At 37.4% G+C, this 14,168-nt stretch overlaps 1 protein-coding gene across 1 annotated transcript in view; it reads right to left on the reverse strand.

Annotated features, from left to right (window-relative positions):
* The window catches only part of LOC109721283 (protein DETOXIFICATION 42-like), a 47,868-nt gene extending 34,051 nt beyond the window's left edge, over positions 1-13,817 (reverse strand). Inside the window, exons 1-9 of the mRNA XM_020248796.1 lie at positions 13,325-13,817; positions 13,098-13,258; positions 12,790-12,911; positions 11,156-11,365; positions 10,188-10,375; positions 9,431-9,566; positions 7,608-7,704; positions 7,421-7,521; positions 6,962-7,125 (exon numbers count right to left, since the gene is read on the reverse strand). Of these exons, the coding sequence (XP_020104385.1) occupies positions 6,962-7,125; positions 7,421-7,521; positions 7,608-7,704; positions 9,431-9,566; positions 10,188-10,375; positions 11,156-11,365; positions 12,790-12,911; positions 13,098-13,189 (1,110 nt within the window). The 5' untranslated portion in view covers positions 13,190-13,258; positions 13,325-13,817. The remainder of the gene's footprint in view (positions 1-6,961; positions 7,126-7,420; positions 7,522-7,607; positions 7,705-9,430; positions 9,567-10,187; positions 10,376-11,155; positions 11,366-12,789; positions 12,912-13,097; positions 13,259-13,324) is intronic.

Genomic DNA, 14,168 nt, shown 5'->3' on the forward strand with positions numbered 1-14,168 from the left:
TGTATAATTACAATCTCGTTGTTTGATTTGCTTGATTATACTTATTGTTGGAGCCTTGGGCGGACAGTGGGAGGTGATGTCCGTTTAGCGTCTGTTGACGTGCCCGAATCCGACCAAATAGGCGGAGCTCGAGGCGTGACAACTAGTTTGTTGTGTAGTCATATTTAAAGGTTGAGATTCAAGTTGTGGGGTATGTGTAGGACTTTGAGACGAAGAAAGGTTTGTTTCTTCATTAGTGGGGAAAGTGTTGCAAGTGGTAGGTTGTTGGGAGTGGAGTTGGCTAATATCTTGGGATTCGGTATCTGTAGAATTAGCATGGGAGGATGAAGAAATTATAGAAATGGGATGTGATGCAAGTGGTTGAGTGGGCCTATGATCAAGGGTGTTAGGAACCGAAGTTTTAGAGAAGTTTGAGCTTGGAAGGTTGGTCCCATCAAAGTCATGACTTGGTGTGGGAGAAGGAAGAATATGTGGACCAGGAAATGACGACTCATCCTCTTGTGATTGTATTTTTCTCGATTTGCGGGTAGAATCTGGAATACGTGAGGCTGAATTTACATTAGTAGAGAAGGGAAATACAGTTTCAACAAACTGAACACTCCTGGATATATAGACGTGCCCAGTTTTTGTGCCAAGACAACGATAACCTTTGTGATTTGGACTATAGCCAATAAAAACACACGGGGTAGATCGTGGTTGAAGCTTATGTTGTATATAAGGTTGTAAGTTATGGTAGCATAAACATCCAAAAGTGCGCAAAATAGAGTAGTCCGGATCACACCCAAATAGGAGTTTGTATGGAGAAGCATGTTGCAGCAATTGAGTTGGTAGCCGATTAACAAGGAAGACGGCAGTAAGAAAAGCATCAAGCCATAGATGAAATGGTGCAGATGAATGAACTAGCGATGTACGAGCAATATCACAAAGATGTCTATGCTTGCGTTCGGCTATTCCATTTTGTTGTGGGGTAATATGGACATGACAATTGATGATTAATTCCATGTTCATAGAGAAAAAGGCGAAATTTTTGGCTGATGTATTCACCGCAACCATCAAATCAAAAAGTTTGAATTTTTGTAGATAATAAATTTTCGACGTGATTTTTGAAATGAATAAAGCATGAGAAGACTTCATTTTTGGTTCGCATAGGATATGGCCAGACATAACATGAGAAATCATCAACAAAAAGCACATAGTAGCGAAAACCAGTAACCGATTGAACCGGACTTGACCAAACATCACGATGAATAAGTTGTAAACAACAAGAAGAGATGGAAGTGCTGCGCTCGAATGGCAAATTCAAGTGTTTAGATTGAAGACAAGAAGTACAATATGGAATCCTAGAATGTTTCTTATTAAATAAAAAACGTTTATTAAGTAATCTATGAAAAATAATGGGGCTCGGGTGTCCTAATCGAGAATGCCAAGTGGATGGAGGAATAACTTGAGAGAGAAATGCAGAAGAAAAAGCTTTATTGACCGACGCGATGGGTTGACAGGAACTGGTAATTTGATTGGAGGGATAAATGAGACCATCATTGGAGCTGCGATGTAGAACTCTCCCGGTCAGTGCATCCTTAATAACAAAGCCAGAAGAAGAAAATTCGATAAGACAATTATTGTCATGTAAGAATTTTCGAACAAATATTAGATTGGTTTTTAAGGAAGGAATGAAAAGAGTATCACGAAGGTGAAACTTGTTAAAATTAAGAGTGATGGAAGAATTACCAACAGCAATAGCATGCAATAGAGAACCATCTGCAAGAGAGATAGAAGTTGGTTTTAATAAAGGCTTCAAAGTAGATAAGTTACCTTGATCATTTGTCATATGTGCACTAGCACCCGAATCCATATACCAAGCAAGATCAGCAGCTTCATTTAAGGAAAGCGCCGCAATATGACTAGGGAAGGCATTTGAAGGTTGATAATACACTTGATTGAAACGGTGAGGACAATCTTTAGCCATATGCCCAAGGGCATCACAAATTTGGCATTGAATTGTGGAATGTGCCGGATTTGAAGAAGAAAATACGGGTGGAGCGCCTAGAAGGCCACGGTTGGAATGAGGACTGGTAGAGCAGGCAGGGGGTGTTGGCGGAAAAAGGTTGTGAGTAGTATCCATGACTAGAGTTTGACATAGCGAACTGCCAACGTCCACGACCACAACCGTAGCGACCACCACGACCACGTGTCGATCGACCACCTCGATTGGGTGAGTTGGGATAAAATGTAGAAGGTGTTGAAGAAGGTTTGGAAGAGGAGGAAGAAAAGAATGCAGTAGCTTGAGATGAAGCAGCATCAATAGAGCTATGTACTTGTTCAATAATAGACTCATGGTTGAGTAGCATAGTCCACAACTCTTGAAAAGATGGTATTGGATCTTTTCAGATGCAATCTCAATAAATGTTGAAAATTGAGGAGGCAAACCTTCGAAAATAACTGATAGTAATTCAAATTGGGTCATTGGTTGGCCAATAGCAGATAATGTGTTCCCTTACGAAGATTGGTTGCGAAAATAATTGGCCCGAGCGGAGGATCGATCGAAGAAATGTTTGTTTAGAAGATCCCACGCATGTTTGGCAGAGGTAACATCATATAAGAGAGGAATTGAATCCTTATAAAGATTAGTGTTGATCCAACTTACAATAAGCATGTCTTCTTCGACCCATTTTGTATAGTCTGGATTTGGCACTTCCTTTTGTCAGAGTTGGTAACAGTAGGTGGCGGAGCAGATTCAGAACCATCAATATGCCCTTTAAGATGATACATAGAAAGACGTGGTATGATAAGATGTTTCCAAGATAGAAAACTCATTGAATCAAGTTCAATCGAGACAAGGTCTTTGATGTTAACAAAGAAGGGGCTTCTTTTGTGAGAAGAAAGGGAAGAAGAGGCCATATTAAAAAGAGAGAGGGAGAGACTAACTAGATTACGAGAAAAAAAGAAGAGTTTAAAGCTCTGATACCATGATATGAATTGATTTAGGATTCATGCCACAGATGAGTAGTTCTTCTATTATTTATAATAGTATGTAACATGATACAGTTATATTTCTGTAATAATATTCAAGTCTAACAATATTCAAGTAGAGTCTGTTACAATAACTGATCTATCCTTATCTAGAAACAGAGAGAAGGTTTGGAGGCAATATCAACTAGACATCCACGAAGGGATGATACTTTGCACACACAGTTTGATAGTACTTCAATATCATCGCATCCCTCATATCAACATGGCTTATACGGAGGGATATTTGATTATGATGCATCAATTTATGGCACTCAGAGTGAATCCCAACCCATCCCATTACATAGTGAAAGCTCATACAGCGAATCTACGTCGACTAATACATATGCATATCCACATTATGGTTCTTCTATCCCATACAATCCATATCCTTATGATGTTTCAGTCTATATGCTACAGATGATTGTTGTCCATTATATCCAGATCCAGTTACATATGCAGATTATCTCCGACAATATAATGAGATATATCAAGAATATATGACTTTCTCACAACATCAGCAATACTTATATCAACATTGTCAAATAAATCTTGTATCTGCGGATGACAATATGTCATATGATCAAGCGCGACGATCTATATGGAATTAAGCAGTCATCTCTATGTAAAGATGTAAATTTAAATAACTATTGTACTTGTGAATTTTATTATTGTATTTTAATTTTTATTCTATATCAAGTATAGTTGTACTTACAAAAAACTCACATGCATGTTAATTGATGAGTATAATAAGATATACATAACAAATATTCATAATTATTTACTTAAATCTTTCAAAATAATATTATAAGAGTTTATTGGAATCAAAAAAACTAAAATAAGTTCATGCCAAAGCATGCCAGTAGGAGGTCATGCGTATCTATCGGCATGCAAGCGTGCCTGTGTCGTACCGTGCTAGGGACGTAACGGCACGCTCACGTGCCACGACACTTGAAACCTTGCCTTTAACTCCTTCAAATTATTCTGATGTTTCTAACAGTTGTGCTTTATGTGCCCTTTAATATGATAGTAGAAGCACTCCACCTCAGATAGCGGCTTCTTCTGTCGATTTTCGATCAACGATATTGTCGCATCCTTCTTCGCTCTCACCACCATAACAATATCCCAGCTCTGCGTGCCGGACTCCTGAGTCATCTTCAGCATCTCGTTCGAGAGAAGCGCCACTGTGACCGCCTCCACGCTTATGGTCTTCTTGCCATAAAGCAACGTGGTCACCAGATACTCATATGCCACCGGTAGCGAAGATAGCAAAATCAGAGCCTTATCTTCGTCATCCAGGTTGACTCCGATACTGGTCAACTAGGCTGCCACTTTATTAAACTCGTTCAGATGCTCGTGTAGGCTCGCCGCTTCTTGCATCCGCAACGTAAACAGTCACTGCTTCAGGTACAACCTGTTTGTCAGGGACTTAGTCATGTACAAATCTTCTAATTTCTTCCACAACTTCACCGGTGTCATCTTGCTGGCTACATTGTAAAGAACCTCATCTGCTAATAATAGATGAAGTGTACTCAACGCCTTCCCCTCCATCTTCGTCTGTGGCGCAACCGTAACCTCCGCCGACTTTGCCTCCTTCCCATTCATCGTTTCATCCAACTCTTGTTGTACGAGGATCGCCCGTACTTTAATCTGCCATAATCCGAAATTGTTCTTGCCGTCAAACTTCTCGATTTCGAATTTCGTGGCCATCTCCGTCAATCTCTCCCGCAGATCGGTAACCTTAAACTCTGATACCAATTGTTGGGAATTCAGTACTTGCCCTGATACCGGATTTTGAGAATTTGCAACCCACTCCGATACCGACTGTTGTTGATCCGGTACCGGATGTTGGGATTCTGCAACAGAAGAGTCGAATCAGGTTTTGCCATAAACCCATCTCCTCAGCAAAAGCTGATACAATTATAAGAGAGAAAGAAAACCAAATAGAAAATATGCGAATAAAATAAGATTCACTAAATAAGAGAAGATTACACCAGACTCCTCTTCTGCATATAGAGGCTACAACCCGAGTCCTCTTTTTGAATCTCTCATACCCTTCTCTCGTCTTCTATAAACCTACAAAAGAAGGCGTCTCTCTTTTTCTCTCTCACATGCACCCGTACACTGGGTGCATGCTACCATGGCTTTCTCTTTCTCTTTCTCTTTCTCTCTTTGGTATAACACCACTCAAGAGACTCTCTCTCTCAGCCGTACTCCACTCCAAAAGCATCCCACATAGTGCTTATATAATGCATCCTCTAAAACGTACCCCAATTCTAGTATTATTACAATTTTTACTCCAATTAATATTTAAATCTATATTTCATTTATCTTCAATAGATTTAAATATTTATCTTAATCTAGTTAGATTTATACTCTAATTAATATTTAAATCTTAAATTATCTCCAATACATTTAAATATTAATTCTTATCCAACTAGAAAATCAACTACAAATCTAACCAAATCCTAACACTATTAGCCTTCAATTATTGTTAAACCTTCAATCCTTCTCATGTTTTATTCTTCTCCATAATTCATTTATTACTCCCACCGAAGTTAAATCTTAGAAAGGAGTTACTGTTTTAGCACTTATCATGTGAAGTGGCTGCTCTCGAGACAGGAAACTGTAATCATGTGGTTGCAAGACAAAGCCATTAAACCAATAAACCATGCTAACTGGCTGCTCTTAAGACTGACAACTATAACCATGTGGTTGCAAGGTGAATCTTATAACCACTAAACCAAGTAATGCTACCCTGTAGTTTCAATTTTATAAGTAACACTTAATTTGGAACATTAGGTCACCCTGAAAGTGGACAATAGCTGTGCACTTATGCACATGAAACTAGATGAGAGTTTATCCACATTAATTTTTTCCTTAGCGGAACCTATTCAGCTTATACAAAGGTTTTCCTATCATGATTCTCGCGTATGAATGACAGAATATGGCTCTCAAATTCGAGGGTAAGGCTGTGCAACCCTCATAACCATAGTAGAAGCCATATAAACTCCTAAATCCCTTTCTCCTTTGTCTGACAGCGGTATTAAACTAGAGATTTTCCATTATTATACAATTCTTACCTTGTGGACAGCAAAACAAAACACTACTTACTTGGAAGAGTAATATTCAACGAATACAGAAAGTAAGATATCAAGGGTTTGGTTCGCTGAAAGTTGCCTTGGGCTTGTAACCATATGTTGTGATTCAAGTCTTGAGAGTGGTCACTTTATTTAAAAATGTTAAAGGTTATAATATCCCCAACTATTCCTACTAAGACCCCACTTTAGTTCGGACATGACTGGTTTAATGGCTACCCTTTTTTCCAATTTATCATATCAAAGTATAAAGTTAATGTTAGTTGTTTAAATAACATGAGGAATTCAATATTAAGTCTTGAAAGTAAAGGATCTACATCATGATGTAATGTGCCCTGGTTTGTTCAAGTAGACTAAAGGACCATAGGTGATGGACCTTCTTACAATTTGGCACTTGCTCATTGAACTAGCCAAAGTAACCAAAAGGGGACACCCACTGTTCACTCTCACCAAAAAATCAGCCTGTCCAACCAAGACTTACCAGAGTGATTTGACTGCCATAAGTGTGTAGATGGTTGCCAGTCATCTAATCAGCCAACCATAACACAGTATTCCCCTCAAATCCTACAATGATTAAATCCTCAACAACAAATATTCATCCATGTATACGCAAAGATATAGGTTGTCAATGGAGTTAATGACTATTATTATGCCCTTCAATTAGATGTGGTTTTACTACCACAACTCCTGAGTTCTAATTTAGATTCTTGATTTGTCGTCAAACTCAGCATGTGAAGAATCAACATTTATGCAATTTGTAAAGAATGTAGCAAGAACTCTTGAATTTAACCTCTATTTGTTCTTGTTAGAAGATTGTAAAGATAATCGGTTAAGAGAGAAATCAGCAAATAATCAACCTGTCCAGCAACAGCCAATCCATCCGCAAGAAGAGAAGTTGCCAGCCAAATCTGCAAGCAGATCTGGAATGCAGCCATAGGAATTGATCCCTGGCGCGCAGCCATAGATGCAGCTAGTGTCACGCAAAATGTTGCAGCAATTACCCTTGCAAGCAACAAGAAACCTGAAAAAGAAATAGTGAAGAGAAAAGGAGAGCAACTTAATAGAAAGAACTTGTCTATGAGAAATTCATCAAACTTAGGGAAGTAGCATTGGCATGCTATAACATGATGTCTCTTGGATATTGTAGGAATTCAATCATTTTATGGCAAAGATTTTCTGTGTTATAAGCTAAAAATCAGTTTCAATAAAAGCTCAAGCTTGAGATTTGGAGATTTTGTTTTAAGGTATCTAAAAGTCAATTTTGGCTTCCAGGAAATGCCTATAGCTCTAAAATGAACAATCACAAAGGATCTTACCATTCTTCAGGAACCGACCAAACTGGAGATCTTTGAGACTAGGAGGCAACACATCAACATGCCGCAATAATCTTGAGAGCAGTATCAATGCAATTAAATATCTGCAGAACAAGAAGTTCCATTAATATTACAGGCAAGGAGTATAAGAAAATATTTGTATATATTCACATAGAAATGTACTACTTACTGAGAAATAACATGTGCTATTGCAGCACCACTGACACCTAAGTGGAACACAAATATAAATATGGGATCTAAGACTATATTGGTTGCATCGCCAGCCACTGGTTTGTCAAAGAACATTAAACTGGGTTAGCCATAGTCATAGAAGTATATATGATAAAGAGGTGTTAAAGACAAGCACACACATAATAATTACCACTATCACTTCTATGTGAAATAATAACCACTATCTCTTCTATGTGAAATAACATGTGTCTGGCCAACAAAAGTATAATGGCTAGTTGACTTGTGACCAAGTTTCAGTAAAACAGCACGGTAGAACAACATTCGCTCCAACTACAGGCACTTTTCCACGCATCATGAGATTATAGTGATGAAGGACTAGAAAAGTTTGCGCAAATAGCCAATTTGGCAAACTAATAGTACCAATCAGGCACTTATCCAAGTCTGCTTTCCTCTTTCTAACAACATAGAGCTCTTCTAGCAAGTTGAGACATGAAATACCCAGAATTAGTCATCATTGGAGTATGTAGTACAAGCAGTATCAAGGCCAGAAGATATTGCATAACTCAGTAGAATAATGCTAAATGTAAATTACACCTTCCCTCCAAGATGTTTCTCTTATTGTTTACTAGTGAATTCAATTGCTTTTCATAGTATTAAATTTGAGTTTCCATTCGAAAATATATTCTCACTAACTTCCCCGCAGCATATAACATTCCTTGGAAGCTCCTCATCCTAGACTACTACGCCCTGTAATTATAGTTCAGGTGTACTCTACTAGTCTTTTTTTCACAAATTAGCGCCCTCCTTCTTTACCTTAATATTCTCAAATTAGTTGAACATATGTTCCATAAATTCAATAACTTTATTGATTATTACCCTTTAAGGCATTGACATATGCTAAATTCATCGACAAAGATTATATATTGTGAGACCCAGACCTGAAAGGCAATAAAATATTTTTGTGAATGGTCTGGATTAGCTTGTATTATTTTCGACCTTCCTTGTTCCGATAGCAATATTTGATAAATTCATAGCAGCAAAAAAATAATAATAATAATAAATAAATAATTATGAGATGTTGAGAATATGTTAATTCTCTTGTATTGGAACAAATTCTTAAATTCCGTAGTAGTCCGATACCCGAATGTTGCAGAATAAAAAGATCAGAATATTCAAAATAAGGAAAACTATTCAGTGAATCAAACAGTCTTGAAATGTTACAGAAAATATATCGTTTGAATGATAAGATTATATTTTGACTGCTACTAAAGTTTCATGTCATTCTGATACTATAAAGGTTAAAATGAAGTCCGAATACGACCTGCTAAATTGGAGCTCGGTAGGACGGTTAGCAAGAAAACTTGATTAAAAACTAACATAAGAATTTAAATTAAAATTACTAAATTTTAGATAAGTGCAAATATCAAATTTGAGCTTAAACTGGCCACCTGAGGAGCCCCAAATCAACCTAACAAGTTTAGATTGGACTAAAATGAGAAACTTCACATATATGTAGTACGAAAACTGCAACAGGTGTGATCATTGATCATCATTTCCCAGTTCTTTCTTTATGCTCACTGAATAAATGCAATTGGGATCCTATGGAAAGATGAAACCTTAATTAAATAGTGTTTCAGTGATAAATCACCCATATGTGAAGTTCAAAGTTTAAAAACCAATTTCTTGGCACAGCTATCATAGTATAATCATGCCAGAAATGATAAAGAATGTAAAAGCTATAGAATTTTCAACAGAAATTCCAAAAGGAAAAAAGTTTAATATGATATTGCTACCAATAACATATAAATTATGTTACCTTACCAGTTGCATATAAAGGGGTTTTTGTATCCTTGAGTCCTCTAAATACCCCTTGCATGGCCAAAGATAGGAGAACAGCAGGAGCACCAAGAGATCGCAACATCAAGTATTGACATGCGGGGTTCAACATTGGCGAGTCCTAGTTTTGACACATTGTTTTTTATTAGACACGAATTCAGATAAGAAAGTAACGTTGAAAGCGCACCTAAACATTTAAAAATGAGAGGCAGGTCAAAGTGTTGAATAGAAAAATTTAGAGGTTGCAAAGTTAGCAACTTTTGCACTAACCAATAAAACCATAAGAATGTCACTTAATGTTTATTGCAGGAAGTGCATCCTTAATTGCAAATAACATCTAGTAACCAGCTTATTTTGCCTTTTTTATCTACCCATGAAGTATCTGGGTGTAACAAAGAAAGATCCCAGTGTGCGAATATGTACAAGAACAGAGTGATGTATCGATTATTGTCATTGGTTAAACTGAAAAGCCACAGCAAAATCTGTAATAGTTACGTGAGGCAAAATGATAGAAAATTTTGGGTCAAGAGTATTGAATTAGCTTAATGTATCAATAATGTAGCTAATACTGTCAAGAATGTCAAACAAAGCTAACAGTAAATCTTCAAAAGCTTTTCAGAAAGTGTGGATTTTAAATTGAGCCCATCAAGTAATCAGTACAATCATCAAGCATGTAAATAGTGAAAAGGTAAGCACTTTAAAATGTAAAATCAATATGTAGTTAAGATATCAAATACTTTACCGGCCCTACACCCATGAAGTGCAAGACAGGTTTTGCTCCAAAAACAAGAACAAGAGTTTGGACAAGGCCAAGCACCCCACCAACCACCAATGCCGTAGAAACTGATGGAATATGTTTACGCTCATTCTCAAATTTGTGTACATTCGTCTCTGATTCAAAAGAAGAGCTGTAGACAGCCTTATCAAGATCTGGAGAAAAAACAACAAGTCATAGGCAAAATTTCAACTACTGCCGTAATTAAGTTACAAATAAGACGCAACATATGAGAAACAAAAGAGTCGCAGACTTGAATTCAATTTATCAATTTACCTTAAATAGCCACTATCAATTTTTGTTGAAATTAAGTTACAAATTAGACGCAAATTATAAGAAACAGAAGAACAACAGATATATAATCAAATTACCAATTTAGCTTAAATAGTTACTAACCTACAATACTTAGGGCATGTTTGGTTCACCTATTTTAGACTAAGGAATCGGAATAGAATTCATTGATTCCGATAGTGGTCGTTTGTTTTATAGGAATCGAATTCCGGTATCCATTCCACTCTGAAATGGGAATGGTTAAATCCATTTATGGCCCAATCCAGCTTTGAATCCCGGATTGGCCCATTCCAAAGTAAACTATTCAAAATCCTCTTTCACCAACACCTACCTCCTCTCCCTTCATCACTTTCCTCTCTCATAATCAAAACCCTCTCTCAAAAATTCTAAATTTTCATTCCGATTTCCGTTCAAATAACGAACCAAACATTTTTGGATGATTCGTCATTCCATTTTCCATTCCAAAGCAATCCAATTTCAAATCCGATTCCTATTCCAATCATGACCCAAACATACCCTTAATGTATAAAAATACATGTAGAAATCAAATATGAAACAAAATATATTTCTAATTTGGGTTACATAGCTACTAATTTACTGGCTTGGCATATCAAAGCTATAGCAATATAAGAAAATGTCAGTACCGTCATGAGGAATCAATTCTTTCATTTCACTATCTACAGAAAAGGGCCCTCCATGTTCTCCACTTTCTAGTTCTTCACTGGCCATCTTGCTAGCAGCATCTTCCTCGGCAACAAATGATGTTGTGACACTTACAAGGGGAAAGATAGTGATCCTTGATGCTTGGTTGAACACCGCAATGGATACTCCTACAGCTGCAAGCTCTGTTGGACCTGTCATTTATGAGAGAAACAGAAAGAAATTAATAATCTGCATTCTGACAAATATTGGACATTTGAAGAATTGTCCATTGAGATGGAACGATAATAATTGAAGGAAATAACAAACGTATTAAAGCATTCGTGAGAAAGGAAGTGAAGATAACTACAGAATGGAAAATTAAAGAAAATATAAGGGATCAAGAGTTTTAATCATCTTAACTTATTGGTCGATAAGCACGTCTGCAACAGTAACATGTAGCATCTAAATATGAGAAGCTCACATACATAATAGAGACTTCCTGGAGCTAATTTGTTAAAAAATCAACTAACCAGATTAATAATTTAGCATATTAGATGTTGGTGAAGCATATGCCAATGCATACAATGTAATCCGTAGAATTAATATCAATATCCATGGCTGGCCGAGTGTGGCATGTGAGCACGTTGGTTAACATTTAAAAAAGACAGGATGAAAAGAGTTCTTGTTTTGAGAACATATGTTCAAAGTCCCTAAGCATCCATTTCTTCATTTCCTCCTACAATCTCTCCATTTTCATTCCTAGGTTTTGCACCTTGGTTATCTTACTAAAGCACTCGGACGGAGTATTACCACAACTTTGGCCCGTCGCCTTTGTGGTTTACCGTCCTTGTAGTCTATGACTTTTGGCAATTCGGCACTTATACAAACAGGACAGAAGTGTATAGTCAGGAATCAGAAGGTTGATACTAATAGCAGTGAAGTGAACTTACAGGTGATAATTCAGGCTCTTATCTAACTAATATATACACAGATCGGTGTTAAGTTTGAACATATCATCCACGACAAATTTAGTACGAGCAGCGTCTCAGTCTTGACAAAACATAGTGTGTAGAAACGAAGCCAGTAATTAAGATCGGGAGGGGGCCAAGATTTAGGTTTGGCATAAAAAAAAGAGCTTGTCAGGTTCACTGACCATCTATTGCTGACGACAACAATGACAATATGCTCAAAGAGGAACAAAACTATAAAAACTGAAGGAAAAAGGGCCACGGGGTTCAGAAAAAGACTGGGACACAAGTTTTATTAAAAAAAAAGAATCAATTTGGCCCCCAAAACTAAAATTTGTAATATTTTAACTTTTACTATAAAAGACTTATATGTAAGTTTTAAAAGTTGAGGGGGGCCATGGCCACTATGTGGCATCAACGCATCAACCTCAACATAACAGATCCCTAAACCAACTCAAACTATAAAAAAAATTTTAAAAAAATAATAATTAAAAAAAAAAAAAAACACTACACCTTCGATCTTTCGGCCAAGCCAAGTTTCGACAGCATAATATATCCTCTAATAAATGGTGATGATATCAGAAGAACATGACATAAAAGATTTGAAAGTAAAGGGATAGAAAATGATGCTAAAAATGAAGCATGATTGGAAGCTAAAAGAAGCGAACCTATGTGGCCGATGAATGCGGTGTCGACCAAAGAGGCGATGGGATCAGCCATCAACGCCAGCGCCGCGGGGAACGCAATCCCCGCAATCTCCACTCCCAGCTCATCCAACCTGAAGGCTTGCCTGAAGAACACAAACCAACACCAACACATATACATATATACACACACCAAATTCATTACTCAGAACAAACCCAACCCAAGATCTTCAAGAACTGGAACTTCCTGCATATTCAGGCCCAGAAAAAGATTTTTTCTTTTTTTTTTTTCTCTTTCACTCTTATTACTATGATCATGCATAAATGGTTACCTTGCATCCTTAAAGAATACACCAAGAGGAGAGGAGGTTCTCTGTTCTCCAGACATCAAGCTGGCTGTCGCGCTATCATCTGAAGAATCCATCGATCATTTCAGGAACGATTGCGCCGCTGCCGCTGCGCCATAAATTTTCCCCAATATCTGACTCCAAATCTGTTCTAATTCCCCATCAATCTCTCCTTCTCAAAATATTAAAAGCAGGAAAAAAAGAAACAGTACGGATTATCAGATCAATAATGGGCGAAGGAAGTAGCACTCCTGCACGGTGACACGCCAAAGCCAACGAGGCAAAACTCCCCCGTATACGCCACTTCTTCTTCTCTCCTCCTCGAGATACCCTCAAAACTTAAAAGAGAAGAAGAAAGATTGAGAGAGGGATTCAAATCGTAACAACGGAGAGGAAGAGTAAACACCGGCTCAGTTATAGCCTCTCCACATTACTTAATAATCTTTTTTTGAGTTACAACCAACCTGCCTCTACACCCCAGTTGGGAACTACAAAACTATCAAGATGATTCTATAATAAGTTTCTTATTTTTTCTGTTTTTTTAGTCTTTCTGGGAATACTATAGGCTTTGACCTCTTCTCGAATTTATTTTTCCTTTTTTTCAGAAAAATAAAGAAAGGAAAAGGGACCAGATCCTTCCCGTCCACTGAGCCCCAGTAGAGCCCACTTAGTGGCGTTAAGAATATCGCAGTGGTGGGTCGTGACACGAGGAGAGTGAAGGGGGAAAAATTGGAATAAAAAAGAAAATTTGGGAGTTGGGACCCACAAGCCACGCCAAAATATAGAAAAATTTATTTTAAAAATAACCTCAGCAAATTTATATTTATAAAAATGATCATAATTCTGCCACGCAGGCACCACGTCAGCGCCACATGAGCGATGCTGGGGCCAGTTTAGGAGGAGACTTAATATTTGGCTTTCTGAAAAAAATTTATTTTAAAAATAATCTCAGCAAATTTATATTTGCAAAAATGACCCTAATCTTGCCACGCAGGCACCATGTCAGCGTCACATGAGTGAGGCTGGGACAATTTATTAAGTTGAACACGGTGAACC

Source organism: Ananas comosus, linkage group 15, assembly GCF_001540865.1.
Source record: "Ananas comosus cultivar F153 linkage group 15, ASM154086v1, whole genome shotgun sequence".
Taxonomy (NCBI): Eukaryota; Viridiplantae; Streptophyta; class Magnoliopsida; order Poales; family Bromeliaceae; genus Ananas; species Ananas comosus.